Genomic DNA, 14,058 nt, shown 5'->3' with positions numbered 1-14,058 from the left:
AGCGCCGGACCCCCGCGCCGACGTGGGACTCCAGAGAGGTAAGTACTATTATGGGTGTAGGGTATGTGGTGCGGGGCCGTGTTCCCCGCACACCCTACACCCATTATAGATACGCCCCTGCATACTATACTTGCCAACTCTCCCTGATTGTCAGGGAGACTCCCTGAAATAGTAGCAATCTCCCTGACTCTCTGAAGAGTCCCTGATTGCACCTTACCCCATTATGTAGCGGTTATAAAAATATTAAATTGAGATATATACATTCAAATGGGATCATTAGTATCATTTCCCTGCATTGGATATAAGGCACAATAATCCCTATGGCTACATGTATTTTCTGAAAAGTATCAGTGTGTTTTCATCAACAAGTAGATCTTACTAACTGCTTTTGGGCTCATTTACATTTGGATGTAAGCCAGCTTTATGGCACGCCTTTCTGGTATGGCTGTACACGCCTCTCTGGTATAGCTGTACACGCCTCTCTGGTATAGCTGTACACGCCCCTCTGATATAGCTGTACACGCCTCTCTGGTATAGCTGTACACGCCCCTCTGATATAGCTGTACACGCCTCTCTGGTATAGCTGTACACGCCTCTCTGGTATAGCTGTACACGCCTCTCTGGTATAGCTGTACACGCCTCTCTGGTATAGCTGTACACGCCTCTCTGGTATAGCTGTACACGCCCCTCTGGTATAGCTGTACACGCCTCTCTGGTATAGCTGTACACGCCTCTCTGATATAGCTGTACACGCCCCTCTGGTATAGCTGTATACGCCTCTCTGGTATAGCTGTACACGCCCCTCTGGTATAGCTGTATACGCCTCTCTGGTATAGCTGTACACGCCCCTCTGGTATAGCTGTACACGCCTCTCTGGTATAGCTGTACACGCCTCTCTGGTATAGCTGTACACGCCTCTCTGGTATAGCTGTACACGCCTCTCTGGTATAGCTGTACACGCCTTTACCGCCGCACTCATAGGTGTTGCTTTCACATTCTCCCTGAAATGCTTTTTCAAAAGTAGACTGTATGATCCATACTTTTACCAGGAATGTAGAGATCTGCTGATATAAGGGAACATGTGTATAATGAGCAGGTATACTACTGTCTTTTATATTATGTCTCCATAGGTGGTTCAAGAGAGGAGGGGGCCCATGTGCAGTCTTCGTGCAGCCCCTCCTCTCTCACTGGTGCACCACCAGCCACAGTCTACTGCGCATGCTCAAATCTCTAATAAAATGCTGCTAGTTTCTCTACTGCACATACTTTTACCAGTGATTTCTGCTGTGCTTGGAGGAGAGAGGAGTATAGTTATGGGTGCACAATGCACCAATTATTGATACGCCCATGTATGTCTCATTACAAGACCCTGGAATAGGGATGAAGCAAAATGCTAATGTTCTGTGTATATGTTTGGGGAAGGTGGAGGGTGCGCTAGTTTACACATTATGGGGCCTATTCGTCATGTTTTCGGACCCCGATAATTAACATCCTAACTCGCTGTGGCTGCGATATCAGCTGCCCCCGCGAGCGGCTTCACTTTTCGGAGCAGTGAATCCTTTCACTGCTCCTGTCGATGCAGTGACGGGAGTGCGCATGTGCGACCTACAGGTCACGCGTGTGCACAAGAGCCCCGACGTCCGGTGGAAGGAGCCGGACAGGGGCGAAGGGATCCGAAAGGATCCCTCTTCGCAACCCGGACCTTCTTATCATAGGGAAGGAGTGGGTTGCGATGCCGGAGCAGGAGCATTCGCCATCTGAAGCAGTCAACTCTGAAAATATTATATATTCGGAGCTTGATGAATACTGTCCCCATACCAGTGTATGGGGACCAGGGGTGGATTGGGCCGCCGGGAAGCCGGGCTGGTTCCCGCTGGGCCGGTCCCTTAGCTGCCTTAAGGGGCCGGCGGCCGCACCTCCCTCAACCCGGAAGCCCGGCTGCCGCGAACGGGGCTCAGCTCCGATCGCGCAGCGTTACAGGCTGCTTCCTGTATCTAATGTAAAATGGCCGCCGGGGGCAGTGGCGGATTGACCCCCCTAGCACAGGCAGTCCGCATCATGCACTGAGCTGAGCAGTCTGTGTTCAGCCTGTGCTGTGATCGGAGTCTGTGTAATGCGGAGCGCATTACACAGACTCCGATCACAGCACAGGCTGAACACAGACTGCTCAGCTCAGTGCACGATGCGGACTGTGCGGTAGCCGGAGGCTGGAGTTCTCCTCTGAACTCCAGCTTCCGGCTCTCCCCACAGGCACTATGGGAGAGACGTCATGACCGTCTCTCCCATGGTTCCGAGGAGCAGCCTGGCAGACCAGAGGGCGGAGGATGCAGGAGCGGGTTTAAGGTAAGTTTTTTTTTTTTTTGTGTGTGTGTCAGCGGCTATAAGGGCACTCCAGGGGGCATTGCTATAAGGGCACTCCAGGGGGCATCGCTATAAGGGCACTCCAGGGGGCATTGCTATAAGGCACTCCAGGGGGCATTACTATAAGGGCACTCCAGGGGGCATCACTATAAGGGCACTCCAGGGGGCATTACTATAAGGGCACTCCAGGGGGCATTACAATAAGGGCACTCCAGGGGGCATTACTACAAGGGCACTCCAGGGGGCATTACTACAAGGGCACTCCAGGGGCATTACAATAAGGGCACTCCAGGGGGCATTACTATAAGGGCACTCCAGGGGGCATTACTATAAGGGCACTCCAGGGGGCATTACTATATGGGCACTCCAGGGGGCACCACTATAAGGGCACTCCAGGGGCATTACTATAAGGGCACTCCAGGGGGCATTACTACAAGGGCACTCCAGGGGCATTACTATATGGGCACTCCAGGGGGCATCACTATATGGGCACTCCAGGGGGCATTACTATAAGGGCTCTCCAGGGGCATTACAATAAGGGCACTCCAGGGGGCATTACAATAAGGGCACGCCAGGGGGCATCACTATATGGGCACTCCAGGGGGCATCACTATAAGGGCTCTCCAGGGGTATTACTATAAGGGCACTCCAGGGGCATTACAATAAGGGCACTCCAGAGGGCATTACTATAAGGGCACTCCAGGGGGCATTACAATAAGGGGACTAAAGGGGGCATTACTATAAGGGCACTCCAGGTGGCATTACTATAAGGGCACTACAGGGGCATTATTAATAGGGTATTACCATATGGGCACTACAGGGGCATTACTATAAGGGCACTACAGGGGGCATTACTATAAGGGCACTACAGGGGCATTTTTAACAGGGTATTACCATATGGGCGCTACAGGGGCATTACTAATGGGGTATTACCATATGGGCGCTGCAGGGGCATTACTATGGGGTCATTTCCATATGGGGACTACTACAGGGGGATTACTATGGGGACTTTACTACGTTTAGAGTGCCACTCATCCATTTGCTAATTATATATATATATATATATATATATATATATATACATGGAATGCCACCACTCGGGATCCCGGCAGTCAAAATCCAGACTCCGCTCCTGGTTCCTAAAGCTAACCTCCCCACCCCTGTGCCCTAAACCTAACCCTTTTCGCTCAGTACCTAACCCTAACCCTCCCCCTGGTGCCTAGCATCTAACCCTCCCCCTAGTGCCTAGCCCCTAGCCCCCCCCCTAGTGCCTAGGCCCTAACCCTCCCCCTAGTGCCTAGGCCCTAACCCTCCCCCTAGTGCCTAGGCCCTAACCCTCCCCTTAGTGCCTAGCCCCTAACCCTCCCCTAGTGCCTAGCCCCTAACCCTCCCCTAGTGCCTAGCTCCTAACCCTCCCCCTAGTGCCTAGCCCCTAACCCTCCGCCTAGTGCCTAGCCCCTAACCCTCCCCCTAAACCTAAAAATGGTGTGGCACTCTTGACTGTATCTGTATTGGTGTTTCGCTGTATTTATCGCTGTGCATCATGCAAGGGGTTAGTAGTAGCCGCGACTGCATCCAATTTAGAATCAGGTACTATAATGAGGGAGTACCCTGTCCCCTCACCATACCCCGTCCTCTCAACTGAGCCTGTCCCATTAGGGCTGCTTCCAAAAATTTCCCGGGCTGGTTTTCCATCCCAATCCGCCCCTGATGGGGACAGTGGGCCATTCCACAAAAGGAAGGTAAGTAGCAGATATCTGTGATATCTTCTGCTTTACCTTCTTGATGAATGGCCTGATAACTTAATTTTCACAATTGCAGGTGAAAATGTGCATTTTCACCTGCTTTTGTGAAAATTAAGTGATGATGAATAGGCCCCAAAATCACTATGTTTAGTATAAATCAAGAAATGCCTGCTATGTTTTTGCCAATGCGTGACATTCTCAGAATAAAGCTAATCCATCTATGCTTTGACCAATTTTTTATTTTGTTTTACATTTTTAAATGCAGATGCAGCTGTATTGTAAGTTAAGTTTTACTACTCTGGGCTAATGTTACCAGGAGAGCTGAGTACAGGGGCGGTTGGGAACACCGGGAACTTGGCACCAATTTTAAAGAAACCGTATTACCGACATAAATAATATACCAAATTAGCAATTACAGTTTAATTAGATAAACTTGTTTGATCAGGGAAGTTCACATTTTGCCTTACACCAACACTTCTGTTACTATGTATTAGTTGCTATATGATGATGACATTGGCAACTTATATTCTTACACAAACAGGCATCTTCCGGACCATGTGATCTCCTACGTGAATAGTGAGTACCGACTGAAGTCACCATCTGCCCAGGGAGGACCAATTTCTTCAGAGGTTACCGTCGACAGGGGAGAGGTAAGTAATACAGCTACTTCTGTAGCTGCGCTACTAATTGCGGGGACAGCTGCTTTTCGGAGCAGCTGTCCCCGCACCAGAGCAATGATGAATTGCTATGGTGTAAAGTATCCCCGCTGCGAGTTGGATGCTTAATCATCGAGGGCCATATAAAAAGGCCCCAATGACACATAACACTGGTACTCTGGGGATATAAATACAACACTGACACATAACATATGGCACTCTGTAGATATTAATATGGCACTGACATATAACACATGGCACTCTAAGGATATAAATAAAACACTGACACATGACACACGGCTCTCTGAAGATATAAATATGGCACTGACATGCAGTGTACCACATGGCACTGAGGGTGTAAATACAACACTGACATATAATACTGGCACTCTGTGGATATAAAAATGACGCGGATATATTACACTGGCACTCTGAGGATACAAATACAACACTGACACAAAACACATGGCACTGACATACAGTATAACACATGGCACTGAGGATATAAATATGGCACTGACATACAGTATAACACATGGCACTCTGTGGATATAAATATGGCACTGACATACAGTATAGCACATGGCACTGAGGATATAAATATGGCACTGACATACAGTATAACATATGGCACTGAGGATATAAATATGGCACTGACATACAGTATAACACATGGCACTGAGTATATAAATATGGCACTGACATACAGTATAACACATGGCACTCTGTGGCTATAAAGCACTCTGTGGCCATCAGGGGGGGACTGACAGAACTATAGTCCCGGGCCTGGACAGAAAGGGGGCCCGGGTAGCAGCGGAGTGGACAAGTGCCGGCGGTATTTTACATTTGGAGCCGGCCGCAAGCTGATCGGAGCTTGCAGACCGGCAGCCAATCAGGAGCAGCCGCAGCTGCGGCTCCTGCTTGGCCGCCGGTCTGCAAGCTCTGATTGGCTTGCTGCCAGTGCTCTAGTCAAAGTGCCATTGCCTGCCCCCCGGGTCCCTCTCTCTCTCTCTGTCCGGGTACAACAACCGCCTGCCAGTGGGGAGAGGCTGTGCAAGGAAGACAGCAGCCGAGGAGAGAGGGAGCAGCAGCGGAGAAGCTATCTACAGCCACCGCGTGATGGTGCAGAGGAAGGACGGGCAGGAGCAGGAGAGGCTGGAGACTGACCAGGTACATAGACTCCAGCTCCCACACCCTCACCCTGCTCACACGCTCACCCTCACCCTACTCTCATCCTCACCCTGCTCTCACACCCACGCCCTGCTCACACCCTCACCCTGCTCATACACCCACACCCTGCTCTCACCCTCACCCTGCTCTCACACCCTCACACCCTGCTCTCACACCCTGCTCTCACCCTCACACCCTGATCTCACACCCTCACCCTGCTCACACCCTCACCCTGCTCTCACACCCACACCCTCACCCTGCTCTCACACTTTTAGCCTCCCTCCCACGGCTCACACCCTCACCCTGCTCACACCCCCACCCTCACCCTGCTCTCACACCCTCACCCTGCTCACACCCTCACCCTGCTCTCACACCCTCACCCTGCTCACACCCTCATCCTGCTCTCACACCCACACCCTGCTCACACCCTCACCCTGCTTTCACACCCACACCCTCACCCTGCTCTCACACCTTTACCCTCCATCCCACAGCTCACACCCTCACCCTCACGATGCTCACACCCTCACCATCACACTGTTCACCCACATTATCCACAGCGACGCTCACCTCTGACAAACTGCCCCCCCCCCACTTAAGGGGAGAGACCCTGCCTATTTTGTCAGTCCCAGGCCCCATAATTTCTGATGGCTGCCCTGGATATAAATATGGCACTGACATACAGTATAACACATGGCACTCTGTGGATATAAATATAGCACTGACATACAGTATAACACATGGCGCTCTGTGGATATAAATATAGCACTAACAAAGGCCTCCATGTTTGCGATTCAGGTAGGAATAATGTCGACTACAGAACACAGAATCACTGGATGTCTTAGTGCATTCAGGCCAGATACGATCCATGAATTCCCAGACAGATTCCGGACAGATGAACCCTTTGCTTGTGATAATCTTTGGTAATTCCTGGCAAAGGTGGGTGTTATAGACAGACACTTTGAAGGCTGTAACTTTGAACTGCTTTATAGAAAACATGTGAATTAAATCTTCTCACACTGCAGAACATGATGGAGAAATCCCTTGTAGTTCAGCACCTAGAGCATCTTTTTTCATGTTCTCTGAGGCCTCTCCTGACTGTGAAGAAAGATTCTCCACACTGTAGTCTTCCATTGTGACTTTTTAATGGTGATTTCAAAGTTGTCCACTGGCTGAGATCCATCTCATCTGAGGGTTATGTTTTCCCCATGCAAATGAGACAATTCACATCCAGAAGATAACTCTTGTTTAGCCATTGTGTCAGTCTCTTCTTTGGCAAAATGTGCACACTCTTGGTCTTGGGGGCACTATGATGAATCAGACAGATCCTCCAGGGTAAACAACTGATCTGGTGTTGTATCTATTTCTATTAAACCTTTGTGTGTGAGTTTAGTCATCTGCCGCTTGTGGTGAAGCACTTTTTCTGCTTTCTAAATGATCTCCAGACACAACCTAAAACTTAAACCTTAAACTGAAATGTTGCATTTAATGCTCTGTTCTGCTTGTTCACATATGTAAGTAATATGGTTAAGTGGACAGTGGGAACAACGGCAATTTGAAGGCCACTAACTAAATCTGTTTTTTTTTTATGTCCCTGTACAGGTTGGAAAATGCCTTTACAGAACAGAAGGTTCGCAAAGGATTATTTAAGGCAATTGTTTATTTATTTTTGGAAAGCACGCTTCCTGTTCCTGGTCCCTTTCTGGGATGAAAAAAATCCACTCCCAGCAAGCAGGCATGGCGCTCAAGAAAGAATTCCCAAGAAAGACACAATGCAAGACTTAATAAATCTGAAATGTTGCATTTAATGCTCTGTTCAGCTTGTTCACATATCTTATATGGTTAAGTGGACAGTGGGAACAATGGTAGTTTGAAGTCCACTAACTAACTCTGTTTTTTTTATGTCCCTGTACAGGTTGGGAAATGCCTTTATAGAAGGTTTGCAAAGGATTATTTAAGTCAATTGTTTATTTGTTTTTGGAAAGCACTCTTCCTGGCCCCTTCTGGGATGAGAAAATCAACTCCCAGCAGCAGCAGCAGCCGCCATGCTCAAGTGTTCTTCTGTGGCAAGGACTGATGTGAATGTACTATATCACATTTTTTTTGTAAATGCCTCCTTCCCATTCCCTTCTCCTTCATAAATTTAAAAAAAATTAAATTAAATTTACTACCAATCAACCGTCCCTGTCCCTGCCCTGCCTTCAACTACATACATACTCCAACTCCCTCAGGCCTCCGTTAAATAATAAAAGTGTTTCCTGATGTGTCATGTTTGAAGTTGACAACCACAGTAAATACTGAAGGAGTGCTAACAGGGGATGAATGATCCGTACAAGGTAAGCAGCTGTATACAAAGGTTAGTCAGACCTCAAAGTGGGAAAAACATACAACAGCAAAATTACAGCGCTAGAGGTGAAAATGGATTAAATGAGATATATTTAATAAATAAATAAGAAAAAATAATAAATAAAAACATGTGCATTGAATTCAATCATGAATTATAATTAAATAAAAACATCATCCGATCCACCATAAATAACTAGTCCATAGGTGCTTAAAGCCATGTAATCGTCCAATAATATTGGTGCTCAAATGCTGTATAGACCAAGCCAGATAATTACAAAGTCCAATGTCCAACATAAGTATGGGGTCCTAATTAGCAATGCTGGCAGGCTTTCACATAAGTCCGGTCCCCTCATCACAGGTATGGCGATGGGCTGATACAGCTGATTAGGCACGTAGATGAATCATGCAGCTGTCACTCCTTGGTTAAGAATAGGTGGTGGAGGACGTCACAACCAATCCTGATGCGTTTCGCTGTGACAAAACCACAGCTTTATCAAAGGTGATGGTATGGTTGTGAAGGAGCCTTCTTATAGTGTTTAATCCAAGATGGCTGCTGATTAGCAGCTGATACAACTTAGTATATGAAATAACGCGGCTTGATCGTTTGTAAGCGGCATAGCTTACAAACGATCAAGCCGCGTTATTTCATATATGTAACAACTTTTATTTTGGGTAAGTCTGTCTCCTTCTACTAAGATGTTTTATATAATTGAAACAATGTTTGATCTGTTGTTTATATACTAAGTTGTATCAGCTGCTAATCAGCAGCCATCTTGGATTAAACACTATAAGAAGGCTCCTTCACAACCATACCATCACCTTTGATAAGGCTGTGGTTTTGTCACAGTGAAACGCGTTAGAGATTGGTTGTGACATCCTCCACCACCTATTCTTAACCAAGGAGTGCCAGCTGCATGATTCATTTACGTGTCTAATCAGCTGTATCAGCCCATCGCCATACCTGTGACGAAGGGACCGGACTTATGCGAAAGCCTGCCAGCATTGCTAATTAGGACCCCATACTTATGTTGGACATTGAACTTGTAATTATCTCGCTTGGACTATACAGCATTTGAGCACCAATAATATTGGACTATTACATGCCTTTAAGCACCTATGGACTAGTTATTTATGGTGGATCGGATGATGTTTTTATTTCATTATAATTCATGATTGAAGTCGATGCACATGTTTTTATTTATTATTTTTTCTAATTGTATTTATTAAATATAACTCATTTAATCAATTTTCACCTCTAGCGCTGTAATTTTGCTGTTGCATTTTTGAAGTTGAACTGCCATGTGTTTGGGCCGTCCACTGCTGCAGTCAGCCAGCTATCTTGGTGCAAATTTTGGGCCTAATCTAGATGAAAAAAATCAATATTGCGAGCTGTGAGGTTGTCAAAATTGACTGGAAACGAGTGGAAATAAATGTTATTGAGGTTAATAATACTGTAGGAACAAAAAAGGCCCATTTTATGTGATTTTAGCTGTTTTTATGATTTTTTGAAGAAAAAATCCAGATCCAAAACCAAAACCGAAAAACAAAACACAGAGGTGAAGTTTTGGCAAAACCAATCCAGATCCAAAACCAGGGGAGATCCAGATCCAAAACCAAAAAAAACACGTCTCTAATAAATATGGCACTGACATACAACACTGGTACTCTGGGGATATAAATATCGCACTGACATATATAACTGGCACTGAGGATATAAATATCGCACTGACATATAACACTGGTACTCTGAGGATATAAATATGACACTGACAAATAACACTGGTAGTCTGAGGATATAAATATGACACTGACTATAACACTGGTACTCTGGGGATATAAATATGACACTGACATATATAACTGGTACTCTGGGGATATAAATATGACACTGACATATATAACTGGTACTCTGAGGATATAAATATGACACTGACATATAACACTGGTACTCTGAGGATATAAATATGACACTGACATATATAACTGGCACTCTGAGGATCTAAAACTGACACTGACATATATAACTGGCACTCTGAGGATCTAAAACTGACACTGACATATATAACTGGCACTCTGAGGATATAAATATGACACTGACATATATAACTGGTACTCTGAGGATATAAATATGACACTGACATATAACACTGGTACTCTGCGGATAAAAATATGACACTGACATTTAACACTGGCATTCTGAAGATATAAAAATTATGCTGACAAATAACACATGGCACTCTGAAAATATAAATATGACACTAACATATAATATTGTCAATCTGAGGATATAAATATGACACTGACATAAAACACTGGCACTCTGAGGATATACAATAAATATAAAAAATATATAAAACTGGCGCTCTGAGGATATAAATATGACACTGACATATTATCACATACAAATATGGGGTATTGCATTGCCCCTCCTTGCATAACAAAAGAAAAAATCAAAAACAATAGAAACCCAGGACTATCTGGAAGTAACAGGAGACTTCAGAAATTTAAACCAATGCCACTAAGATAAACTTATTGCCAATCAGTCTTCATTATAAAGCAGACTGGGGCACGCCCTACAGGCTTCCTCGCTGTGTCATTCCGATGCATCACTTCAGGTTTTTCCAGACCAGGGGAAGCGTTCGGAGCAGTGTGAGGAAAGACTCCCGGGGGGATACCCTGGCAATGTGCACCAGCCGGAGAAACAACATAGGGTCAGTTAGCAGGGGTTAAAGCTGGATTTTTATGGGGTGGGAGTTCTCCCCCATTAATGGCACAGAACCCGTTTTTTTTTCTCCCTGGCGCCGGGGCACAGAGCTTAGGTCCACCCTCCCATGCGACCCACGAAACCCTGCCCCCTGACTGTGATTGGAGTCAGAGGGATGACCATCAGTGTGCAAAACCATCAATTGTTTCATACCAGCAAGGTTAGCCACCAATGGTTCCATTGATGGTGACCATCGATGGTTAATCTACCAAGGTCATCCCTATTCATTAGGCCCCTCCCCCTAGTGGCTCAATGCTGTGATTCGAGGGTCAATCAGGAAGGGGCAGGGCCTAATGGAATCACATCATATTGGCCTCCCCATTGATCCGTAAATCGCAACATTTTGCTGTGAGGGGGCAGAGCTTATTAACATGGTGCCTGTTCTCACGTCTGTTAGCAGGGGTTTCTGGGTATTCAGAAAACCTCCTGTGTGCGCCACTGTAGGGTTGGAAACACCTGAACTGATCCCAATTACACCTGCTTACCATTATCTTTGAAGAAGCTTTAAACATTTACAGCCCTCTCACTGTCCTACTAATTCTCTTCTGTCTCAGCTTTGCCATCTCTACTTCACCTTTCCCAGTTTACTCTATGTATATGTACTTTTAATTTGATTCTTCTTTCATTTATTTATTAATTCATAATTATTATTTTTAATATTATTATTTGAAAAAAATATTTTTTTGTTCACTTAATTTTTAATTTAATTTTATAATGTTTAATCCATTACACAGTATTGGACTATAATAAATTCTTGGTAGCACATTTGTGGACATTTAATTTAAATACAATGTTTCTAATACATTGGCAGTGCCCTCGTTCTTTGTTCGTTGTACTCCTCTAATCAAATTGAGCAGCAAATAGCTATTTATTTCAAGCGCAAGAGTTTTCTCATATCCAGTTTAGTGGACAGAAAGTACTGTGCGGCAGCAAATACAAATTCACACATTTCCTAGTCTTGCCCCGAGCCATAGATATAAAGACATCCCACCTTTCTTGTGTTTCACCTGTTTGCCGATTTCCCAGAGGATGCGGGTGTAACACACAATCATGACGCCCAGCGGAGTGACAAACAGGGTGCAAAAAGTGAACATATTGTAAGCGGTCTCCTGCCAGCGCTGGGCAAAGCTCCCGTGTGTGGCGCACTGTGTGAAGTTGGCACCAGGGACAGTCCGCAGACGGAAGAGGAAGAGCTGAGAACACAACAATGAACTGGATTAAAACTTGCACAAGAAATCTGTAATTTTCTTGACATGAAATCCAACTAATACATTTACATGGATTGGGATGTGTTTACTCACAGGCCAACATATGCCATGCATTACATTTATTCTTCCTCTTATTTTAGGTGTGAGGTGGATCTTTTGCCATAGTTTGTCAGGTTAATTGAGAATTTGTCATGATTTGTTGGTGAATTTACACATTTTCCCATTGTCTATGTAGTTAAACTAGAATTTGTTCACCATTTTGTTTATTGCCAAACGTAATGGGCCTATTTATCAACTCACTTTAACAAAAAGTTGGCTGCCATCAGAGGGTGCATAGGGTACCTGAGTATATGGCCTGGACTGTCCAGGGAGCTCAGATTAGCCAGCAGTCCCTCAATGATCCTGGCCCTAAGCCTCTCAGAGTAACCACAAACCCCACAGCATGTAAAGAGTGCCTCTGTATTTGCAGTGGGTCATGGCAAGGGATCGGTATAAAATAGCAGTGAAGATCCCGACAGGTAAGTATGTAAACTATTACTAACCTAACCACCCCCCTAACCCTCCCTTAGGGGTGCCTAACCCTAACCTCCCCCCAAGTGCCTAACCCTAACCCCCCCTTTAAGTGCCTAAACTTATATCCCCCTTCCCCGCAGCCTAAACCTAAGTCTCCCAGGGGGGTGCCTAACCCTAACCTCCCCCCGGGGGTGCCTAACCCTGACCCAACCTTACCCTAGCCTAGCCCTCCCGGGGGGGTGCCTAACCCTAAGTCCCCCCCGGGAGCCCCTAACTCTCCGCACCCGGCTTACCTTCGATCGGTATACCGGGCATCGGGGTCCCGGCGTAGGTAAAATGTCAGGCATCAGGATTTCGATACCTTTCATTAGACCCTTACTGGGATTAGACAGTCGGGAAGCCGGCGGTCGCCATTTCGACAGTCAGCTTCCTGACTGCATCTCCATGGCAATACCCCACACATACACTTGGCCATGTCCCCAGTACCAGTCCTCATCAGATCTCCTGGCAACACTGTTAGGGCAGCTGAGAGATTCTCACTCCCACAGTGATTCTGGCCCAGAGCAGTAAGGGTCAACTTACTGTTTACCAGATTTGGAGCTCTATTCATTCATTATGATAATTATCGGGGACCCTCATAATTAACACTCCAACTCGATGTGAGCGCCATTGCAATTCATCATTCCTCCAGCGCAGAGACAGCTGATCCAAAAATCAGCCGTCTCCCCAAGTCTTTCACTGCTCCTTTAGTGGTGACCTACAGGTCGCGCAGGTGCACAAAAGACCCGGCGTCCGTCGGAAGGAGCCGGACAGGGGCTTCGCAACCCAGGACTCAGGAGGGAGCAGGTTGCGGGAGCAAACGCCATCTGAAGATGGTGAATGCTTCCGCAGTCAAGCTCCGAATATATTGTATTTTTGGAGCTTAATGAATTCTGTCCCCATACTAGTGTATGGAGACGGCGGGCCATTCCAGGAGAGAAAGGTAAGCAGGAGATATCTGTGATGATGAATAGACCCAGTGGACTTTCAATGTTGCTAATGTGGAAATCAATCTTTCAAAACAATTATTTAAAAATAATAAATAGATATTATAGCAATGTCAGGGACTCCAAAGTTAAAGGTACCCATATGGGGCACTAATCAGCAAAAGATGATATCTAAAGTTTGACATTCCCTCTAATGCACTTTAATGCTCTTTTAATTGGAGTTCATGGTTTTTCCATCCTCCATGGTGTGTTCCCATATCACATGTTTAGAATACTGAATTCAGCAATATGGATGTGTTCACATTTTAGTTT

General features: G+C 45.8%; 1 protein-coding gene across 1 annotated transcript in view; it reads right to left on the bottom strand.

Moving 5' to 3' along the window:
* LOC148481952 (gonadotropin-releasing hormone II receptor-like) overlaps positions 1-14,058 on the bottom strand; it is a 48,049-nt gene that overhangs the window by 14,478 nt on the left and 19,513 nt on the right. Inside the window, exon 3 of the mRNA XM_088452877.1 lies at positions 12,031-12,232. Within this exon, the coding sequence (XP_088309003.1) occupies positions 12,031-12,232 (202 nt within the window). The remainder of the gene's footprint in view (positions 1-12,030; positions 12,233-14,058) is intronic.

The sequence above is a fragment of the Taudactylus pleione genome, unplaced genomic scaffold (genome assembly GCF_031769625.1).
Source record: "Taudactylus pleione unplaced genomic scaffold, aTauple2 ptg000556l, whole genome shotgun sequence".
Taxonomy (NCBI): domain Eukaryota; kingdom Metazoa; phylum Chordata; class Amphibia; order Anura; family Myobatrachidae; genus Taudactylus; species Taudactylus pleione.
Note: the sequence above shows the minus strand (reverse complement) of the source record. Positions and strands in the feature narration are given on the sequence as shown.